A 20746-nucleotide genomic window follows, 5' to 3' on the forward strand; every position below is an offset into this window, starting at 1 on the left:
CAACAGCAACTTTCCACACATTTCTGCTGCAGGCACTAAAGAATAGATGGAAAATTTCCAAGATTATTTCAAATTACTTCAGTGCGTGCTGCATATCAGTACATAGAATAGGAAATTCAGAGACTAATGAAAGAATGGCTACTAAACATCTGAAAACTAAGGAAGGTGCATTTATATTTACCCTCTATCAAACTTCAGTTTTATGCTGATGCAGAAAACATTCCTTCATCTCTGTCTAAATAGGAAACTCCCCATGCAACTGATTTCTGCCCTGGATCCATTTATATTTATTCTCTGATCCCTTCTTACTGCTGCAGTAGCCATACAGGGACCAGAGCAGGGCAAAGAACAGTCCTGAGATGTGCTATAATAGGCCTGTTTACTGTCTGAAAATTTCTTCAAAAGCTACTGGGGAACCTACAAGTAACTGCTTTGATTCAAATGCAGCTGTAACATCCCATACACTAACAGGCTTGTATGTGGTGGCTCTAAATGTAGCTTTGTGCAGAGTGGAACTGAATTTGTCTGAGTTAGAGAAAAAGCCCTTTTACTGCCCTCTTGTTTAATCCTGGTTTTATTATTTAAATATCTTCCATTGGTTAACTTTTTTTTTTTCCCCACTATCCTTATTTGTTATCAAAAAGAGGGCCCAATTTAGATCTTAGTTATGCCAAGTAAAACACAAAAAACCGCAAAATATAATTGTTATTCTAGCTTTACACTGATGTAAATTAAACCATATTCCAGCTGGCTATTGTATCACAGAAAAATAAGCCTAACATAAATCCAACTCCCCCTGACGTCATGAAGCTTCACTAGAATAGCTCAAGCTGAGCACTAAAAGACTTAGCATTTTATTTACCTGGATCTGAACACAGCTTACAAGTGTGTCTGCCCGCACTTCAAGAGACCCACTGCTCCATTTGGACCACTGTGTAAGGTAAAAGGCTCAAGAAAACACGCTTTTCCTGCAACATGACACACTGAGTCAAAAGGTTCTACCCTTCATATTTTTTGAAAATGAGAAAACATCAGGCTTGTCCTGCCCCAAAAACCCCATGAGGTGTCAGATGTCAAATTTGTTTAACATTTCCTTTGGAAAAACATTTCAGTTTGTGATACCAAGTTTTTCAGTTGCTTGAGCATGAATGAATGAATAAACTTTCAATATCCATTACATTACTTTGCTCGATATTCATCTTCTTGCTGGCTTCTTCTCATACTTCCTCAGTTGTTTTCCTGTCCACCTCCCTCACCTGTTTTTCCTACCTGCATACAGTTTTCCTAAACTTTGGTCTCTTAGCCATGTTCTGCTATGTTGCTTTGCTCACTGCTAAATACTGTAATTACATCCTGCTGCTCTTACATTCTGTATTGGCTTTTACATCCTCCCTCTATTCTTTCAAGAACTCTGGGTCTAAGCACTGCCTAATTGGCAGCCTCTGGCATCTCCTTTTTCCAGCTCTCACTCGCACTCGTATCCCATCAGATCCTGGAAAATGTTCCCTGACAAGTTCTAGTAAAACCAGATCTCTTCAGCAATCTTTAGTGGGAGTATCTTGAAATGGTTCCTTAATCTACCGCCTCCTTCTCTTTTGGCTGGAAGTCACTGTTTATAAGTCCAGCTGTACCCTTTATGTCTGCAAGCTTGAGACATAACTGATTTAGGAGACTGTATTAACCAAGTGAAACATTGCCCACTCATAAATCAGCTAATACTTTAATTAGCTAGACACACTGTCACAGTTTAAGCCCAGCTGGTAACACAGAACCATGTAGCTGCTCACTCACTCTTCCCCCCCCGTCCTACCTCAGCAGGACAGAGAGGAGAATCAAAGAATGCGAAACCCATGGGTTGAGATATGAACAGGCCAATAACTAAAGTATAATACAAAACTACTAGTAGTAGTAATACTAATAAGGGAAATAACAAGTGGAGAGAATATAAAACTAAAAAGGGAACACCACCCCCCACCAAACCAACAATAAATACAAGTGATGCACAAAGCAATTGCTCCCCACCCACTGACCACCCCCCAGCCTGACCTGAGCAGCAATCTGGGCCTTCTGGGTTACTCCCCCCAGTTTATATATTGGGCATGCCATGCTGTGGTATGGAATACCCCTTTGGCTAGTTTGGGTCAGGTGTCCCGTTTCTGCTTCCTCCCAGCGTCATGTGCTCCTCCTCACTGGCAGAGCATGAGACTATATTTGAAGCATGGCTACAAAGAAAATGGAGACTCCCTTTTTTACAAGAAGTCACATGGCGAAGACAAGGGGTAATGGGCACAAGTTAGTCCTGGGAGATTCTCATTTGACACAAGATGAACATTTTTCACAATGAGAACAAACAGCCATTGGAATAATTTCCCCACAGAAGTGCTGAACTCCCCAACACTGGACACATTAAAGATTCAGCTGGATAAGGTGCTTGGACATCTAGTCTAGGTCATGCTTTGCCAAGAAAGGTTGGATGAGATAGCCCTTGAGGTCCCTTTCAACATAGTATTCTACAATTCTACAATTTGCAAGATACTATAGACACAGTTCCTTAGGTACAGGTACAGGCAAGCCTCTGCCAAGTATCTGGTTGATATTGGAAAAACACTGTTTTCCTTGTAAAATTACTACGACAAAAACCAAACACACCCTAGTTATGTGTTGATTCCTTTACCTAACTCCACTTAAGCACAAGCAGTTTCTTATGTCTTTGCTTTAGCAGTCTTAATCAGCCTCCATATCCCTCATAGAAGATTTGGCTAGTTACAAGGTTTTGTGCTCCATCAAGAACGCTTGCTCTGGGAGAAAAAGTAAACCATGTGGGAAAGGTAACGCATCTTCAGGAGTCCGAGTACCACGGGTGATCGCCCAGCTGTCAAGGTGCCAAAATCGCACACACAAGCATTCGTCTAGGATCTAAAGAACCTGTCCTTTCTGCGGACTTTCTGAAGAAGAGATACTTTTCCTACTGTTTCGTTAAAAACGAAGAAAGAGCAAACAAACTCAGACAGGTGCTGGAATATGAAAACGAGGAGAGTTCGCTCGCCCGGAGCCCAGGCGGGACTCGTGAAGGTACCCACACCAGCAACACCGGCCGCCCGACTTCTCGGCTGTGCTGCCACCTCGTGGGAACGCCGCTACACCATTCCTTCCACGTGGTCCGCCGCCAGCCCCCGCGGAAAGGCCGCTACCGGACACGGATAGCCGAGAGGCCGGGCCTCCAGCCCCTCCCGCTCCAGCCTTGGGCCTCCGAGAAGCACGCTAAAGGCGGGCTCCGGTCTCGGTCCCTCCTCTTCTGAGGGAAAACACTGGGCCGAGGAGAGGGCACCAGCACAGTCCCTCCGCTCCACGCCAACCTTAACGGAAGCGGGCCGGAAGACGCCCTCCTCCCTCCACAGTACCCACCGGGACGTGCGGCCAGCGAAGCAAGGGAGGATGCCTCCTTCCGGCAGGGCCGGGCCCGGCCCAGGCCCCGCCTCACGCCCGTTAGGCCGTGCGGTGCCTCAGAGTAGGCACAGCATGTCGTTACTCCTGCTGCAGCTGCGCCCGCCGCCACGCGCCCCCGTGCCTGAAACCAATGGCAACACCCCAACCTCCTTCCAGGGCCCCCGTATCACCCCCCCTCCAGCCAATGGGCATGAGGATGGTGTGCTGCAAGCCAATAAAAAGCTTCACTAGGGCTCAGTTCCTCCCTCTCAGCCAATGAGCGTGCTCCTCACCTGCCCGCCGTTTCTTGCCTGCTAATGAGAGCGAGACGCGGTGTCGCGGCCGGAGCGGGGAAAATGGCGGTGCCGGAGAAGCGGAATCAGGATGGCTGTCATCTTGGCGCCAGCGGTATCAAGGAGACCGCGGGGAATGCTAAGGAGTGCCACCGCTTCGTCGAGGGCTCCATCGTCAGGATCTTCATGGAGAACTTCCTGTGAGTGTGCGGCGGGCGCTTTTCCCTCCTGGCTGGCGGCGGCCGAGTGGCCGCCATTGGCCCCAGCGCGCCTGCGAGCTCTGGCGCACGGACTTTAGCTGTCCCAGAGGTCAGTAGCTAGTTTGGGCGACCTCGGCTTCTCCCCCCGCTTCTCCGTCCCGCTGTAAAGCGGGTGCGGGGCCCGGGAGCTGACGTTAAGAGAGCAGGGCCAGACCTGGCGCAGCAGGCTGGAAGGGCAGGAGCGCGCTCGCTGCTGCCGGTTTCTGCCGTGGTGCACGGAGCGCGGGGTTACCCTCGGTTAACTGCGGGGCTTGATAAGGCCTTAGGTACCGAGGGGAGTGGGGGCTGGAAGAGGGAACAAGCGAAACGTGTGTTCCCGGGAAGGTGATGCCTTGCTCAGAGCTGTCTGGATTGCTGGTCCCATATAGGCTCTTAGTGCAGTGTCGTCGTCGCTGCGGGGGTGCGTTTCCCGCTGGTGGTCGTGTCGGCCATTCTTCCCCGAGGGTGTTGGTTCTTATTTCTGTCAGCCTCTGCAAGCATTTTTTCTGCCAGTTACGTAATTGTCAAGCAGTGAAGAAGGGGAGAGTGCAGAAGATGTTCACAGGGCAGTAGTTCCCAGCAGGTCCTGGGTACCATTAGAATAAAAACGTGGTATTACTTTTTGCGTGTGCTTTCTTCAGCTTCATTGTAGTAATACCGTTCTATTTGGAGCTATTATACTTCTTAGTAGAAGCTTTCAGGTTCTTATGCCTGGTGTGCTGACAGGATCATTAAATCATAGAGTGATTTTGGTTGGAAAGGACCTTGAAAATTATTTAACTCCAACCCTCCTGCCACGGGCAGGGGCACCTCATGCGAGATCAGTTTGCTCAAAGCCCTGTCCAGCCTGGCCTGAAGGGCTTAGAGGGATGGGGCCATGCAGCATAACACTGTAACTTGTAACTTCCAGGCACGGGGCATAAATAGCTACGTGTCAGCCTTGAAAGTAGTTCTGAGTAGTGAACAGGTCATGATACAGATGGCAAATGAAGCTTCAAACATAGTAGTTTATGCCTCGGCATTAAGGGTTCAAATACCTTTTCTTCCAGAAGTACCTAGATTGTGTTACTGTCTCAACCATTAACTACTTTTTCTTCTTTGGGGTTAGTGTCTCATTTTGTCTCTGTGTGTTTGGTCCAGTGCAGGAACACAATGGAATGATGGAGATCACTATAAATTCAGGGTGTTACTGTCGTACAAATGTTAATAGTTTTAGTTTGTGTGCTGGGGGCTGTCTTGTAGTTGCAGTAGGAATGCTGAATGAACGCAATGACAGATGTCTAATACAAAATTAAAAAAAATCACTGATAAAAGGCTAATTTTTTAGGTTCCTGTAACTCAAGAAAGCTATTGCATAATGTATCAAGATGGAGTTCCACAGGATTCTTGCGGAGCTTAAGACCCAAGTACACTGTATAGGCTAGATGAGTGGAATCTCCTTCTGTGACTGCAGTGCAGCAGGCAGCTGGAATTAAATGTAACAGACTTGACTGAATTAATTCCATTTTCAATTTTCTCAGTTTTCTGTCTTTTTTTTTTTTTTACTTAACATGTAAAATAACATGATGTCCTAGTGAAGACAATAGAAATTGTCATTATGTGGCCGAGTTTCATCCTTCATAATAATTCATTTTGAAGAAAGTTGTTTTAAGTACTCTGTCTGGTAGGAATGTATTCCACGGTGTTTCATTGTAGCATTAGTTTTCACTCTGGGATTTTATTACAAAACAGTATTTGATAAAATTATCTGTCAAATATATTTAATATAATCATAAAGTGTTTTTAAGCAAGCAGATTTTTTGGGTATTTTTTTTGTGTCGGTTGTTTTTTGTTGATGGTGGTTGTGCTTTTTGTGTTTTTTTTTGTTTGTTTGTTTGTTTTTGTTTGTTTGTTTGTTTTTCTTTTTAATGTGACATAGTGTTTGTAATGTTCAAGAAATTATTGTGCTTTCCAGAACATACGACACCTGTGAAGTACATCCAGGACCCAATCTGAACTTGATTGTAGGGGCTAATGGAACAGGAAAGTCAAGCATTGTTTGTGCCATCTGTCTGGGACTAGCTGGAAAGCCTTCTTTCATAGGGCGAGCTGATAAGGTAGCTATGAATTTATGTAATTTTCATGTTTAATATTAAGTTCATTAAGAGTTCTCTCCAGCAGAGGAGGGGGGAAAAGACTGTCTTCCTTCATTTGCTTTATTTTTATAAAAAGTGGGCTGTTTAAACTATAGAATAACCTTGTACAGAGAGGTGTGCGAAGGCTTTTCCAAAGGGGTTTTGTTTTACTTAACTGCTTGTTCTCTTGACTGAATTATGAAGTGGAAATACCAAAATTTTACTGGGGCCTGAATAAACTGGAGGTTGTACTTGAAGGTGTCTTAAGCATCCACAGTTGGGTGTGAAAAAGCCACCTAATGCATAAATGACATTTTATCCAAAATACTAACTAAAGGAGAAATAATAATAAATAAAAAAGTCTAACTTAAATTTCCAAGTAAATAGAACCTGTAGAAATAACGTATTCTTAACTTGTCTTAGAGTTTATCTGAAATCACGAAGCTGCTGATCTTTGATTTAAATGGAAGTTGGATTGTTTTGAGTTGTTCTACTGTTATTTTAAATTTTTATATATATATTTTTTTTTCTCCCAAGAGATCATGTGTTGACATTACAGTAGGAAGCTTGTATTTGTCAGTTTTGTAAGTTTTGTTTCTTGCTTTCTTGGCTATTCTGGTTGGATGTAATATATTTCAGTAGATCTTTAGAGCACCAAATCTGGGTACCTAAATATCTCTGCATATTTTGGTTACAGATTAGTTTGAGCAAATGTAGATATGGAAATTGACTGTGTGGCAGCACTGTGTATTGGCATTTTTATTGTCTTTTCTTATTTATATATTTTTAAACTATTAGAATGGGCAGTTCTATTAATGTGGATATTTAGCAGTTTCTTTCATTTGTATTTCTTTGTTCCTTGAATTCATAAGAACTTCTTTGTCTCTGTGGATCTGCTGATTACAATTGGTTCAATTTTAGAGGCTGAAATAGATCAGAAATTGTTAACCTGTGAGGAAGATTTTATTTGTAAACTTTCAATAAAATACCTTACTACAGCAACTCAGTTACACAAATACGTATTTTTGTAAGAGATTACTTTGTAATACACTTACTTTGCAATAATAACTTCTGTAATTAACTTTGTAGGTTGGTCTCTTTGTAAAGCAGGGATGCTTGAAAGGTGTAGTAGAAATTGAACTGTAAGTAGTAAAATTGTATTTCCTCATGTATTTTTAATGAGATTGTTTCCTCACATAGGCATTCACAAAGTTGTGAAAAAGAACCTGGTGTTCAGAGGTCTGATTTGAAGTCGGTGATTTACTTTTTTATGCAGACTTCAGTGTTTTAGGGTTAAATAATTGTCACACAATAAATAAGCAGTGGTGACTGGTCTTAATTTCACTTTCTAAAGCATTTTACCTTGTCTTGATGTACAAAGAATATATCTCTAAAGATGAATATATGTGGTGTGTTTAGCTTTTGCTTACATTTAATGTTCAGATGATTCAGATGATGTAGTAGTTAGAAACTATGTTTGAAGAGGAAAAAAACGAAGTCTGAGTTTTAAAAACAAATGTTCTGCCTTTTGTATACCATTACTGCTGGTATGTGGGACTCCTCTGCATTCGTACTCAAAACATCACATACTGAAATAAAAGAAAAATACCTTAATTTGATAAAAGAAATGAGTATGGCCTTTTGAAGGAAGTCTGGAATATTAAAATAAGGTAGTAAGCAAGTATGAGGAAATAATCATAGAGTCTTCAAGAAGCAGGCTCATATCCCTGTGGTACTTACTGCAAACACTGGAAGCTGTTAAATTACTTTGTACTTTGACTGCTGTCCTTAAGTCTAAGGTACATGGCTGCCAAACTGTTACAAGCCCTTATCCTCCATCTTTAACAATATGCTGATTAAACAGGCACTAGATGATTTCTAAATCAAAATAGTGGCCAAAATTCTCAAGAGCTGGGTGTTTCACTGCTCATTTGTTATTGATGTATCTTAACCAGACTGAATTTTTGAAGGTAACTGTTGAGCTAGAGAATTAAGTGTACAAGTGATGCATGTTTGCTGTTCTTTAAAAGCAGAAAATGAAAACAAATTAGTATTTTTCATACTGTATGATACTACTTTTATTCTCAAATGGAGGCTATTGATATAGTTCTGTGCACTAATATGTAAATGTCTAGCTTCAGTATGCACCTCCTGCATCCCAATTTTAAAACTTCCTGAATGTCATATAGAAAAAAATACGCTCTTACATAAACTATGCACATCTGGAACAGTGGCCCGTACATTCAGCAGGATTATGTCATTTATATAAATAACTTCCTCGTGAGTTATATGTGTGCAGATATTCTTGGTGTTTTCTGTGTGAGATTAATTTACCACTGAAGAACTGGACATTTTCCGAGGCACAAAGTGTGAATCTGCTGCTATTGTCCAGTTAACTTATATTAAATATCTAGATATCTAGAAGTTTTAATACTGTAAGTCTGACATACTTTGACAGTAACTTTTGTGTATTCTCAAAAGTGTAAGCACTCCTTTTTATTAATCAGTTCTAAGACACCTGAAAATATCATCATCACACGAGAGATTCACGTGGTGAACAATGCGTCAGCATGGTTTATCAACAGAAAGCCAACAACCCTGAAAACAGTAGAAGAGCAGATTGCAGCCTTAAACATCCAGGTGGACAATTTGTGCCAGTTTCTTCCTCAGGTATGAATGACCTACGAAAGAAAGACGGTGCAAATGGAGTGCTGTGTTTTGAGAAAGTTTTGGTGCTTCTTAGGTTTTGTAGCACTTCAGCAATTTTATGGGACATCACAAAGATGGAAGTGATGAGGTAGACATACTGATGTGATGGTGAAAGAAAGAAGAAACTATGTGACTTTTAAGGCTTACTAGTTCAGCAGGTTTTGTAACTTGTTGACAGTGAAAGGAAAACTGCTGATGTTTCCTATGTTAGTGTTTGAGTATCAGCACTGACAGTGATATCCCTCTGTCCTGTCTGTGCTGCTCTAGGGATATTTTTAAGCAACTGATCTGTATGGAAATTTTTAAGATGTCTTGAGGTCTAGTGCTCTCTTTGTACCTTTACCTGCATGGTTCCTATAGTCCTGCATCCCTGACTTTCCCAGTCAGTCCCTGCTTGCACTTTTTTCTCATTATCTCCAGTCAGTTCCTCAGGCTTGGATTCTGAAGTGGAAGAGTTGTCTGAATGTCTTTCTCCATAAAACAGAAGGCAGTCCTGCTAGATGACTCTATAGCTGCAACAGAGTCCATAGCAATGCTTCCTGGTACCCTTGGCTTCCAGCCTTAATGTTAATGTCTTCATGGTTTACCTTTTGTGTTAATCATAGCATTCATAGTGGGAAGGTGTAGCCTGAGAACCAATTTTTAAAATACAGTTGAATAAAACCTTTAATTGTCTGTACTAGATTGTCTTGTTCAGAAGAATGATAGCCAATTCAAAAATAATGAGCCAACCCACGTTCTCAGCAGCTACCCTCAAAAGCTGCCAAACAGCCAGCGACATCTAAGGTTCAAGCTTGAATCATTCCAGAACAGCTCCAAAAAATCTTACTAGTGTTGAGGAGGTTTTGGTTGCTCGTCTATGAGGGGGGATCATCCTATGTCAGAGCTGTCCGGTGTAGAACTATAAGTCAGGTTATTTTCATAAGTAAACTGAAGTATTTAAATTCAGTATTACTGTATTGCACTGTCTCAACTAGTACTGTATTTTTTTTTTACTGTTTTTTGGTGGGTTTTGTTGTTTGTTTGTTTGTTAAGGACAGAGTCGGAGAATTTGCAAAACTGAGTAAGATCGAGTTGCTTGAAGCCACTGAAAAATCCATTGGCCCTCCAGAAATGTACCAATTTCACTGTGAACTGAAAAACTTCAGAGAAAAGGAAAGAGAACTAGAGGTAAACATGTATATTAGACAGAGAGCAATTATTAGGAAAATTAGCATAATAAAATATAACAGAATGTCTTACAGAATTAGAAGGTAGTCCTTACGTTATAAAAATTCTGTCTTGGCCATGATCTGATTTAATTAATTTTTTATTACAATTGATTAATATCAAGAGGCAATAAGCAAGCAGTGCTGGGTGCGCCGGGGAGCCTCTGCTCCACCCAAGACGCACACCGGAGAGTTCTGGGCTACAGTCTCTTATACTCCTTGGTCTTGGGTTTCAGCCAATTCTGTCGTCTCCTTCACCCAAATACCGACGTGATCCTTCTTCATTGTTCTCCTCCTGTTGCTGGGATCTTATCTTTGGGTGATGAAACTTCTTAAAAAGTCATTGAATTCCTTGGCAATACATTAATAGGGAATGTCTGTCACAAGCTTAACCACTATCTTAGCCCACTCAATTCCATTTCTTATATAGTTACTTATTCAATACACAAGTTTCACCTCATCCCGTAACAGATGTATCCCTTGATTACCTAACCCCCTTAAGGTATTCAAGCTGTTAAACAAAACACCCTCTGTAGTTAGCAAAGCATTTGAGACATTCAAGTAGTTAAACAAAGTACCCCTTAAAGTAACAAAGACTTTGATTAGGAAGGATTATTCCTTTGTTCCTTCTTTTCTTTTCATCATTGTATTTACAGGAACTCCCATCTTAATCTGAGCGTTCGTATACATTCTACACATGATTTTCGATTCCTCCCAAAGTGGAATGATGACAAGGACTCCTAAGTTTCTGACACGAATCATTCCTATATACCTCACACTTATTTACAGAGTCTGTGGAAAGCTTATTTTACCAAATCATGCTCATCTTTTTAATTCATTCACTCCAACACTCACATACTCATAAGCATAAAGACATATTTGTGCAAGTGGTCTGGACACAGATGACAAGGGATGCCTGTTTGTCCAAGTACTGATCACTTCTCTGTGGTTCTTGACTGGCAGCAGCTTTACTGGACAGATCTTTTATGGCTTTTCAGAATCACCAGTTCTTATACTGTGGTCCTTTGCTTTAATCTTGCTAACTTCAACTTCCATAAATTACAGACAAAATTGTTGCTTGTTACCTGTTTTTCCTAGTTTGGATTATTAACAGATAAAGAGGAAAAGGGAGAACGAATGCAATGAGCTGCAACCTTGTTGCCATCCTGGTTTTAGGATGCAGGCTCTTTCCCTGACAGTTACTTGTTCTGTGATCTTACCAAAGTGCAGGCTTAATGGTCTTTGCATAATTTATGTGTTCCTTGCTGTTACTGCTGGGGATAGTGTCTGTTGTTAGCCATACAGGCCATTCTTGTAATCCTTTGTTTTGCTGTTTCTTCTTGTGCTAGTGTCCACGCATGCATTTGCACTCATACATACACATTCGCATAACGACCTTAATGTTTCTGTTACAGATTTCTGCAAGATCTTTCACAAGCTGTTTTGCTGCTTGTATATATCAAAAATGGTTATGATGCTTTAGAAACTAGTAGATTAATGGAGGCTATAGGGAGTAACTTCCTGAAAAAATAAAACCAAACAAACTCTTCATCTTAAAATTTCTGTTTAAATTAGATTTGTTTTCACAGAAAGTATGTGCTAAATGCACTTGTAAAAGCTGGGAAACTATTCAAAGTTGGGTTGTTCCCCTCTAATTACTGATTTACAAAAATGTTCTCTCTATTGTTAAATTTTTGCTTTATTATACATGCGATGTGTAGAGCATTTCTGAAAAGTGTTTTCACAAAGTAGATGTTTTAAAACATGAAAACATATATTCTCACAGAACTTGTGCAGAGACAAAGCTAACTCTTTGGAGAAGATGAAACAGAGGGTTGAACGATACAAACAAGATGTTGAGAGATACCATGAGCGCAAGCGCCATCTGGACTTAATTGAGATGCTTGAGAGGAAAAGGCCTTGGGTGGTAAGTTGTTGGTTGTTTTTTTTTCAGAGGTTTTCTTAAAACCCATTTTTCCTAATACTGCAATATTGGACATTTGAACATCATTACAATTGCTGGGTGCAAATAGGTCAGGCCTTCAGATACTGTTCTTGGCCTGACTTTTATCATTTCCTTACATATGTAGATAGACTTGAAGAAGTTGCTTAAGACTTAAGTACTTAGTGCCCATTTGGCCATTTAGGAGAGCCAGCAATATGGGCCAAGAGCAGTATTCCTTGTACTCCTTGCAGACACAACTGACTTAATTCAAGTGCCGTGCCTAGGTGGTTCCACTTGCTTCTTCCAGAATGCAGAAAACTTTTGTAAGGTGTCTTGTTGAAGTTTTGCAGATAGCTGAAGTCTCACATGGGTGTACAAATAAATTTTGTCCCATGTATCTTGAAAAGCAACTGGATTCAGGGGGTTGTGCCTTCACTGTTTTCAAACCTCTGTGGTAATGACCGAGGGATGTAGGAACAGCAATAGGAATAGGTGAATGGTGGTAGATACTAAGGAGGTGGGCTGTACACTCTGTGTCTTTAGATTTGGACTTCCACATTTGCTGAATGATGTGAGGTTTTCCTACTACACGTGCATTAGCCTGGCTTAGTTAACAAGAAGAGAGTGTTATTTTACTAGGAGAGATAATAAGTCTTGTATATTTAATGTAGGCTGATACTGATATCTAGTGTAAGATATTTGCAGATAGAGAACTCTGAATGGTCATCTGAAACTGGTGGGGGTGAACTAAGTTATCTGCTCTCAGTTAAATTGCCTTCGGTAAGTTTGAGAGCAGTGCTGTTAATTACATGTTTCTTAATCAAATTTAGACAGACTTCTTCACATTTTACTCTTTTGTGGCTGTTTTCTGGACAGTTTGCTGATGTAATTAAATGCTCTTGGTGGATGCACTCAATTAGGAGAAATTTAACTTTTTGGCCACTGAATCTGTAGAAACAATAGTGTTCTAAAAAAAGTAGCAAAAAAGTATGTTTTGACGCCTATGTGAAGATCGAATTTGTAGTGCAGAATCAGTAGTGTGTACCGGATTATTTACCAGAAGTCACTTGCCTGTGGGTAATTTACAGTTGAAATCAAGGGTCATCAAGATAATTGTTTTACTAGAAAGAAGATACTTGACCTACAGGCTGCAACAAAAATTTGCATTCCATTGTGATGTTCAGGGTACAAAATTGTTGCTCTTTTGTGTTTGTCAAATCCTTCTGATGAATCACTTGGAGTTCACCTGCATTGCAAAATATCAAGCTCTCTAAAGTAAATGCATTCTTTTACAATGTGATATTTTATTTTCATCTGACCTAAACTGTTTGATCCCAACAAAAAAAGGTTTTTTATGTCTTAAAATCGGATTCACCAGCTGGGTGGGCCTCCAGATTAGCCAGGAGGCAGATGCATAAACACTGCAGTATGTTATGAAATGGAGAAGAGGCAGCCTGAATACCAGTCAGCTGAAGTGTTGCATTAGATTATATCTTGATCATAGTGGAAAAGAGGAAGCCTAGTGCTGCACTATTTTACTGTTTGACCACTGTTGAGTTATGGTTTTATTCTGAAGACTACTATCCTTCACCTAAGGACTACTTTTATAGTCTGTTCACCTGCTTCTGTATATGAAGACTTATACACAATTTTACATACATCTAATAGGTTTTTGAACATCTGCTTTAAATTCCATAAATCCGACCCTAGAGGTACAATGTTAAATATTTGGGCTCAAGGAGTTAGGGGATGTTTTATGCTTTTTTGTGTATTGTAATGGGACTTCCATCAGATGATAGTGTCATCTACAGTTGGTGAACAAATTTAAGGAGCTGCAGTTTTTCTAGCATACATAGACCTTTTGTAGGTCCTTAAAGAAAAGGTGTTTCTTTTCCTTCCAAGCTTAAGGTAGTACTGTATACTATAAGGTATATTGTTTTAAGGTAGTAAGGCAGCAGGAGGTGCTGTTCTGCCTGCTGTAAATGCCCTGGGCACATGTAGTTCTGAAACCAAGCTGGGTCCATTCTTCTTTTCTTCCTGTTCTGTTCACAATTGAGAAACTTTGTTATGTAGCTGAGGTGCAAATATCTATTTGGAGGGCTGAAATCCTATGGAGGTTTTGCAGCTGTTTAGCTAAGTGCATAATTACAAGCATCAGTGATATAAAAATACAGAAGTCTGGTGAAAGTCGGGTTTTTTTAATGGGTTGAAGGGATTTGCTGTATTAAAACCATGTCATTTCAATTTCTAGAGAAACCCGTGTGTAGTTTATATCTGAAGAAATGACATGTAATTGTATGTGTGTGCATTTGCCTTGACCTTGAAGTATAATACCATATTTAGAGCAGAGCTAAATTTTTAGCTTACTCTGTCAGCTAAATGGGAGTATAATTGCTTTGCCTCTAGCTTTGTATTGGTGGCTACTGAGTGTACTTCACATGACAGAATTACAGCAGCTTACTTCAGATACTTTAGTATTTTTATGCCAAAGATACTCTGTAGAAAGAATTTGGGTTTAATAGCCCAAGTTCATTTATTTGCAATTAATTGTGTGTGTTTACAAGCAGGGTCATTAAATAACTAATTGGGAAAAAATGGTAGCAGAAAAAGCAAAGTTAGGTGTTACAGATGGAGCTGGTACGCTATCTTTGTTATCTTTTCAATGCTCCAAAGCTTGGAATAATCAAGGCATATGCTCTAAACTATGGGCTTTCTCTAGTGCTTTGCCAAATCCGACAGCCATCCCTTCCTCTGTACCACTACATTCATGTACCTGCTTCTCCTCCCTCTGTTCCTCTGAGTATCTTTTTTTCTCATGAATGCTTAACGGTCATTGAGTGTTGTGTTCTTTTCTTTCTCTTTTTTTTTTTTTTAATTTTTTTTTTTATTTGGTCATTTGGTTGCTTCTTTGTTTGTTTTGTTTTGTTTTTAATTTCTTCTTCCAGGGATCATGACACGAAAAAAATCATGACTAATGACTCCTTCAGCCTAAACTACTTTTTTTCCCCCCAAATTCCCCCTGCCTTGAAGTGGAGGTTCTTAGGAATGCATCTCCAGTTAAATTCCCTAGATAGTGACTTCTCTGGTATTTGTGGTGTATGGTGGAGTTTTAGTTCTGTTTCCTGAAGTTCTGTTCCACTCCATTTGTCTCCTTGGTTTACTTCAGTTTGAATCAGTCTGTTACTGGTTCTGATAGATCTGTCCAGCCCCTTCCTTTCCTTTTTCCTGGAGTTTTCTATGGTTATTTGCTCCTTAGCTTGAGGACTTCTGCCTAACTAGTGCTCAAACTATGGGCAGAAGGGGCTAAGGAATTACTTTTTCCACACAATCCTGGATGGATTTAGAGACAAGGTAAAGCAGACGAATTGGTCATTTCTTCTCCTACTTGAATTGCATATTACTGAAAAACCATTAAATGTGTGTGCGTTTTTACTAGGGACTGAATGGTCCCTACATCTCCTAGTCATAAGACTAGTAACAGTAGCTTCTGAATGAGATTTTTGTTATAAAACTTTTGTACTATTAAATAAAATGTTAGAGCAGTATGAAGCAGTGGAACAGAGGACAAAAGTATGTAATTGTTTTACTTTCAACTCCTTCAAGGAATATGAAAATGTTCGTGAGCAGCATGAGGTAGTGAAACAAATCCGAGAACAAGCCAAGGAGGATCTGAAGAACCTAAAAGAACAGCAGTCCCCAGTGACAAAAAAAATCCAAGAAACTGAAGAATCTTTTAAGAGTCTGGATATGAAAATAAGACATAAGGTAGGTATTTTAACTCTCGGTTAACATATGTAATATTTTATGTGTTCTGTGTTCAGTTTTTACAGTGTAAAGCTATGACCTCTTTCTTTTTAGTGTGACATAATTATAGAATCAACTAGGTTGAAACAGACCTTTCAGATCAAGTCAGACTGTTATCCCAGGACTGCCAAGGCCACCACTAAACCATGTCGCTAAGGGCCTCATCTTCATGATTTTTGAACACTTCCTGGGATGGTGATTTCACCACTTCTCTAGGAAGCCTGTTCCAGTGCCTGACCACCATTTCAGTGAAGAACTTTTTCCTAATATCCAACCTAAACCTCCCCTGACGCAGCTTGCAGCTGTTATTTCTTTAATGGCATTTGGACAGAGTGGACTCTGTGGTGCGATTCTTTTAACAGTACTTGACAGTATAAAGCAATGTATTGTGGTTGTAACTTGAAAACCATGAAGACTATTACAGTTGTTAATCTGTCCTGTAAGGGATGGTATAGCTAAATATAATTGAGAATATAATGATAATTTAAAAATTGACTTCCACTTCCTTACTCGTATCCTGATTTTGAGGTCTTTCAGGATTGTTTTCTGAATATTTTGCACCAGTTTCCTGAGAAGAAGCTTTCTCTTCAGAATGCCAACCCAAGGCCTGTGGAGGGAGCAGCACAGAATCAGTACTGCATAGCATTCAGCTGCAAGACCAAGATCTATTGTTCCATGTTGCCTTCATGCAAACAGCTGTAGTGAGGGTCTTAATTTTTTGTGCATCTTTGAGGTTGTGGGAGGAAAAAGATAGTTCCAAATTTTCAATTCTTGATGCATCTTAGCACTTTCAGGATCACTCAGTTTGTAGAAAGACATTTCTTCCAGCAAGAGTGCTGTGTGTGTTTATTTCCATGTCTGCACTGGCATTTGCTTACAGTCCTTCCATTGTTTTGCAGTGTTCCAGTATTATGCTTGCACTGTTTTCAGCCTTGAGGGATCAGGGAAAGAGGAATTAACTTCATAGAGAAATCATAGTACACTTCCACTGTGTTCAGGACTCAGCTGTACAAGTGCTTAGGCAACCTGACAGAAGACTGCTTTGAGCAAGGATAGGACTGGGTGATGCTCAGAAGTCCTTTCTGACCTTTATTATTCTACAACTCTATAGAAGCTGAAAAGGATAGAGAGAGAGTAGAGGTATGGGTGCCTAGGCGTGAGCCAACAAGCTGTCAGGCTTTTCAGCTTAGGATATCCCTTTAGCACAAGGCATTTCAGAACTAGTATGGTTTGACAAATTGTTTTGGCTGTCCTGTGCCTAAGACCTTGTGTCTTTCTTGCTCTGCTCTTTCCTGGTAAAGCTGGTTTTGGAAAAAGAACGTTTTATAAGTGTCATGATCTAAATGTATCATTTTTATTAAAATTGAGAATGGGATTATTTTAATTTCAGGTTAGGTTAGCAGACTTCCTGTATGTGTCATGCCTGAATTTGTGGATCTGTAGTTAAATGGTTGTGAACAGTTCATAAACCCTTATTCAGTTTGTCACATGTTATAGGTACAAGTAAGAATAAGAAGAAACTGGAGAGTATGACTTTGTCAGTAATAAAATGTGGAATAAATGCTTAGTTACGCATATGCAGAATGTCCTGTAAAATGTGACTGCTTTTTACAAATATAATTAAATCTATAACTATCTAATTTAAATATGTCATCGTATGCAGGCTGCTGAAATCAAAGACATTTCTCAAAAATGTAAACAGAAACAAGATGCTTTGGATGTGAAAGATAAACAAGTAAGAGCCTTTGTATTTTTTACTTTTTTGGTATTTCTTTACTAATGTATTAATTCAGTACTAGGTATAGCTGCATTCAGGTGGAATGTTACTCCTTAAATTCTGCAATAAAACACAGATATGTGGGGAGTTTTTCAGCTCTTCTGTTAACAGAGCAGGAAATCCCTCCAAACAGGCTGCAAGTTCTTGCACGCTTCACTCCCTTCAGTACACAATGAATCTTTAAAACAACTGTTAGTCAAATAGGTAAGGGACAGGTGTATACTACATAAAATGAGTTGCCTTAATGCCACAAACTTAGGACAGACAGTGTGTGTATGTATATATATATATATACACATATATATGAGGTTTCTTTGAAAACCTACAGCCCTTATAGTACAGTATTGTACTCAGTATTAAACATGTTTCCAAATGTTCTGAGAGGCTGGGATTATTGCTTCTGTTAAGTGTGTAAGTACAGCATTTCAGCATTTTTGAAAAAGAAAGTGCAAAGTTATGTTGTAAAACAGTTACAGCACTTCTGAGCGCTCGGTCAAAAAAATGTATAAATTAAATGTATACATGTGCAGAGTCATGCTGCACACTGTATTTGTGCTTTAAGTTTTGTGCAGTCTTAAACTAACTTTCAAGTGTGTTAATAAAGATCTTGAGCTTAAAGCTTCTGCTTTTGTAAAAATACGAGAACTTCAAAAATTACTTTAAAGGCTTGATTGTTTTTTGCTTAAGTGCTCTTAAGAAATTCCGCCAGTTCTTCAACTGTCAGGGGCTATTAGAACTGTAATAGACTCTTAATGGTTTTAGTGCATGGCTACATTAGATTTTAATACCAGTTGCACAGATACCTGACAGATACCTTAAATCACGACAGTTATTTGTCACAGGTTTTTATACTAAACTCCTGTAATGTTGGAAATATTCAAAATCCTTAGATTGAAGAAATTCATCAATGTCTGAGAATGAAAAAGGATGAAGAAATGGACAGACAGAAGAAAATACAGAACACTCACAAGATGATAGAGGAGTGGAAGAATGAGCTCAATACAATGGCAGGCTGTGAGAATCTTCAGCCACAAACTGATGCAATTAATAATGACCTGAAAAAGTTACAAGAAGAAAGGGCAGTTATTGATAGTGATATCACTGATCTAACAGCAGATAAAATGAACCAAGAGAGGGAAAAGAAGAGTAAGTTATTCAGAATTTTTGTTTGTTTGTTCATTGGTGGTTTTTGTGACTGCACAGGGTCTACTTGTCCTGCTGTAGTGAAATAATTTGGGGCATTTACCTAAAGTGCAGCTGTCCTCTTGTCTGTTATCAATTTTACTAAAAGTAACAGAAACTGCTTTCAAAACAGAATAAGAGGATGGCAATCCTTAAAACTACTCTTCTGAACTTTCATTTCTTCTGGTTAAGGATACTGCTTTGCCAGTTTGATCTTTTTTTTTGTTATTAAGTGAAGGTGTCTGTGGTTAGTGCAAAAAAAAATAAAAAAAATACCCTAAACCTGAAGCAAAAAGAGCAATTTACTTTTGAAGATGCAGTGTTTAAAATTGTCTCTCTGGCATTCTAATAGCTACTGATGCTGCTTTTGTCCTTCCTATATTAACTTGAACTAACCTTAATTGTAGCAAATTCCTTTATACTAGCTTAGGGTTTGCAATCAGTTCTTTCTAAGAAACAAAACTTAGAAATTGTAGCCTTGCAGGTAGGCGGTGTATATATATTCTTGGTGAGTATAGTACATTTGCGCATACTGATGCGTATGGCTCTTAACCTCATAGAACCCAAGCAGAAGCTGAGGCACTGGGAGACCAAGTCACCAAGGGAAAGAAACTAATATTTTACCTTGAAAAGCACAGAAAGTATCCAATATGTGTTTCTCCTGAATAGCAAATGTTTTCGCAAGTGTTCTGTTGTCACACATCTTGCTCTCTGCAGGTATCAAATAACATTCAGAGACTTCACGTTGCTAGTTGCTCTCCCTCTTTAGTCTTGAGTCATTTCTGGTTTTAAATATAAAGCTAGAACAAGTTTTTTGATATTTTTAGGACTGAATTCATGCATTTTTAGTGTGCTACCACATTTCATTATCTTTAAGTAAGTCATTTTATTTTAGATTTTAAGCTTTAAATAATTCTTAAGATTTCTTCAGCATAAATAAAAACTTGATTGTGGGAAAAGAAACTGAATTCTTAGACTCTCTTAACCAGCTTACTGCTGGAGTAACAGTCAATAAACATTGGAAAATGATTGTTAGAAAGTGTGTTTGCTGTGGACTCAAGAAACTGCCTTAAATTACAGGAATAATTGATCGCCTTGCACAACTTAATAATGTAATGAATATGAAGGAAGAAAATCTTAAAGGGAAATTCAAAGACACACACTCTGCTCTTATGTGGCTAAGAGAGAATAAAGACAAGTTTCAAAAAAGAGTTTGTGAACCCATGATGCTTGAAGTAAGAAACTTTATTTGCATATCACTCTAACCAGTTAATATTTAGTTTTCTTATGCCTTGCAAGAGTTCAAGAATGACTTCAAGACTTTCAAGACACATCTTGAAGCGAGCTGCTGATTACATGCAGGATACATTAGGATGGTGAACTATTTGTAATATTAATTACATAGGCAATGTAGTAATACTCAACATTGAGTTCCTCCCTCCCTAAGGAGCAGTCCTTTATTAAGGTGCCTATAGCAGATTTCCACTAAGGTGCATCCAGTCATTTAGACTTAAGTAATTCTTATTTACTGCTTAAATGAAGCAGGGGTAGTTACAATTTAATATCTCCTGCTATAGCACAACCTTCTCAGCAATGGTTACAACATGTCGCTGTAGTTCTCGGGTGTGTTTGTAGTTTGCTTTGTACAGCCAGCTATGAACACAGAAATACCTGATCTATTTCTAGTTTTGTGTTTTGGTTCAACAGACACTGTAGTAGCTGGGAATAGCATGGCTAATTCAAAGATATTCAATCAATCTGTGAATCTGTCTTTTTAGGGCTTCATAATTTTGTAGTTGTATTTGGTGATGTTGACTATGTCCAAATGAAAGGGAACTGCATATAAATAATTTGTGGAGTGTGGTGTTTTCTGGGGTGTTTTGATTCCTTAGGTTAATTGTTTCTAAACAGTGAGATACCTTTACTACTACTGGTGCAGAACCACTATAGATGGTTGAGATGATTGTGTCTGCAATTGTAAGGTAAGGGTGGTGCAGAAGAGGGAGAGATGGTATGCTGGAAACAGTGATAGCTCCAGGTATGCTGAAA

General features: G+C 39.3%; 1 protein-coding gene across 2 annotated transcripts in view; it reads left to right on the forward strand.

Annotated features, from left to right (window-relative positions):
• The first annotated feature begins 3764 nt into the window (after positions 1 to 3764).
• SMC5 (structural maintenance of chromosomes 5) overlaps positions 3765 to 20746 on the forward strand; it is a 44912-nt gene continuing 27930 nt past the window's right edge. For both annotated transcript variants that reach the window (XM_061364282.1, XM_061364283.1), the window contains exons 1-10: positions 3765 to 3919; positions 5913 to 6054; positions 7162 to 7214; positions 8580 to 8742; positions 9817 to 9951; positions 11776 to 11916; positions 15538 to 15699; positions 17402 to 17473; positions 18406 to 18661; positions 19778 to 19932. In XM_061364282.1, coding sequence (XP_061220266.1) covers positions 3783 to 3919; positions 5913 to 6054; positions 7162 to 7214; positions 8580 to 8742; positions 9817 to 9951; positions 11776 to 11916; positions 15538 to 15699; positions 17402 to 17473; positions 18406 to 18661; positions 19778 to 19932 — 1416 coding nt within the window. In that variant the 5' untranslated portion in view covers positions 3765 to 3782. The remainder of the gene's footprint in view (positions 3920 to 5912; positions 6055 to 7161; positions 7215 to 8579; positions 8743 to 9816; positions 9952 to 11775; positions 11917 to 15537; positions 15700 to 17401; positions 17474 to 18405; positions 18662 to 19777; positions 19933 to 20746) is intronic.

The sequence above is a fragment of the Neopsephotus bourkii genome, unplaced genomic scaffold, assembly GCF_033783945.1.
Source record: "Neopsephotus bourkii isolate Nb327-2 ecotype Australia unplaced genomic scaffold, CSIRO-AGI_Nbou_v1 NB_1197, whole genome shotgun sequence".
NCBI classification, from domain to species: domain Eukaryota; kingdom Metazoa; phylum Chordata; class Aves; order Psittaciformes; family Psittacidae; genus Neopsephotus; species Neopsephotus bourkii.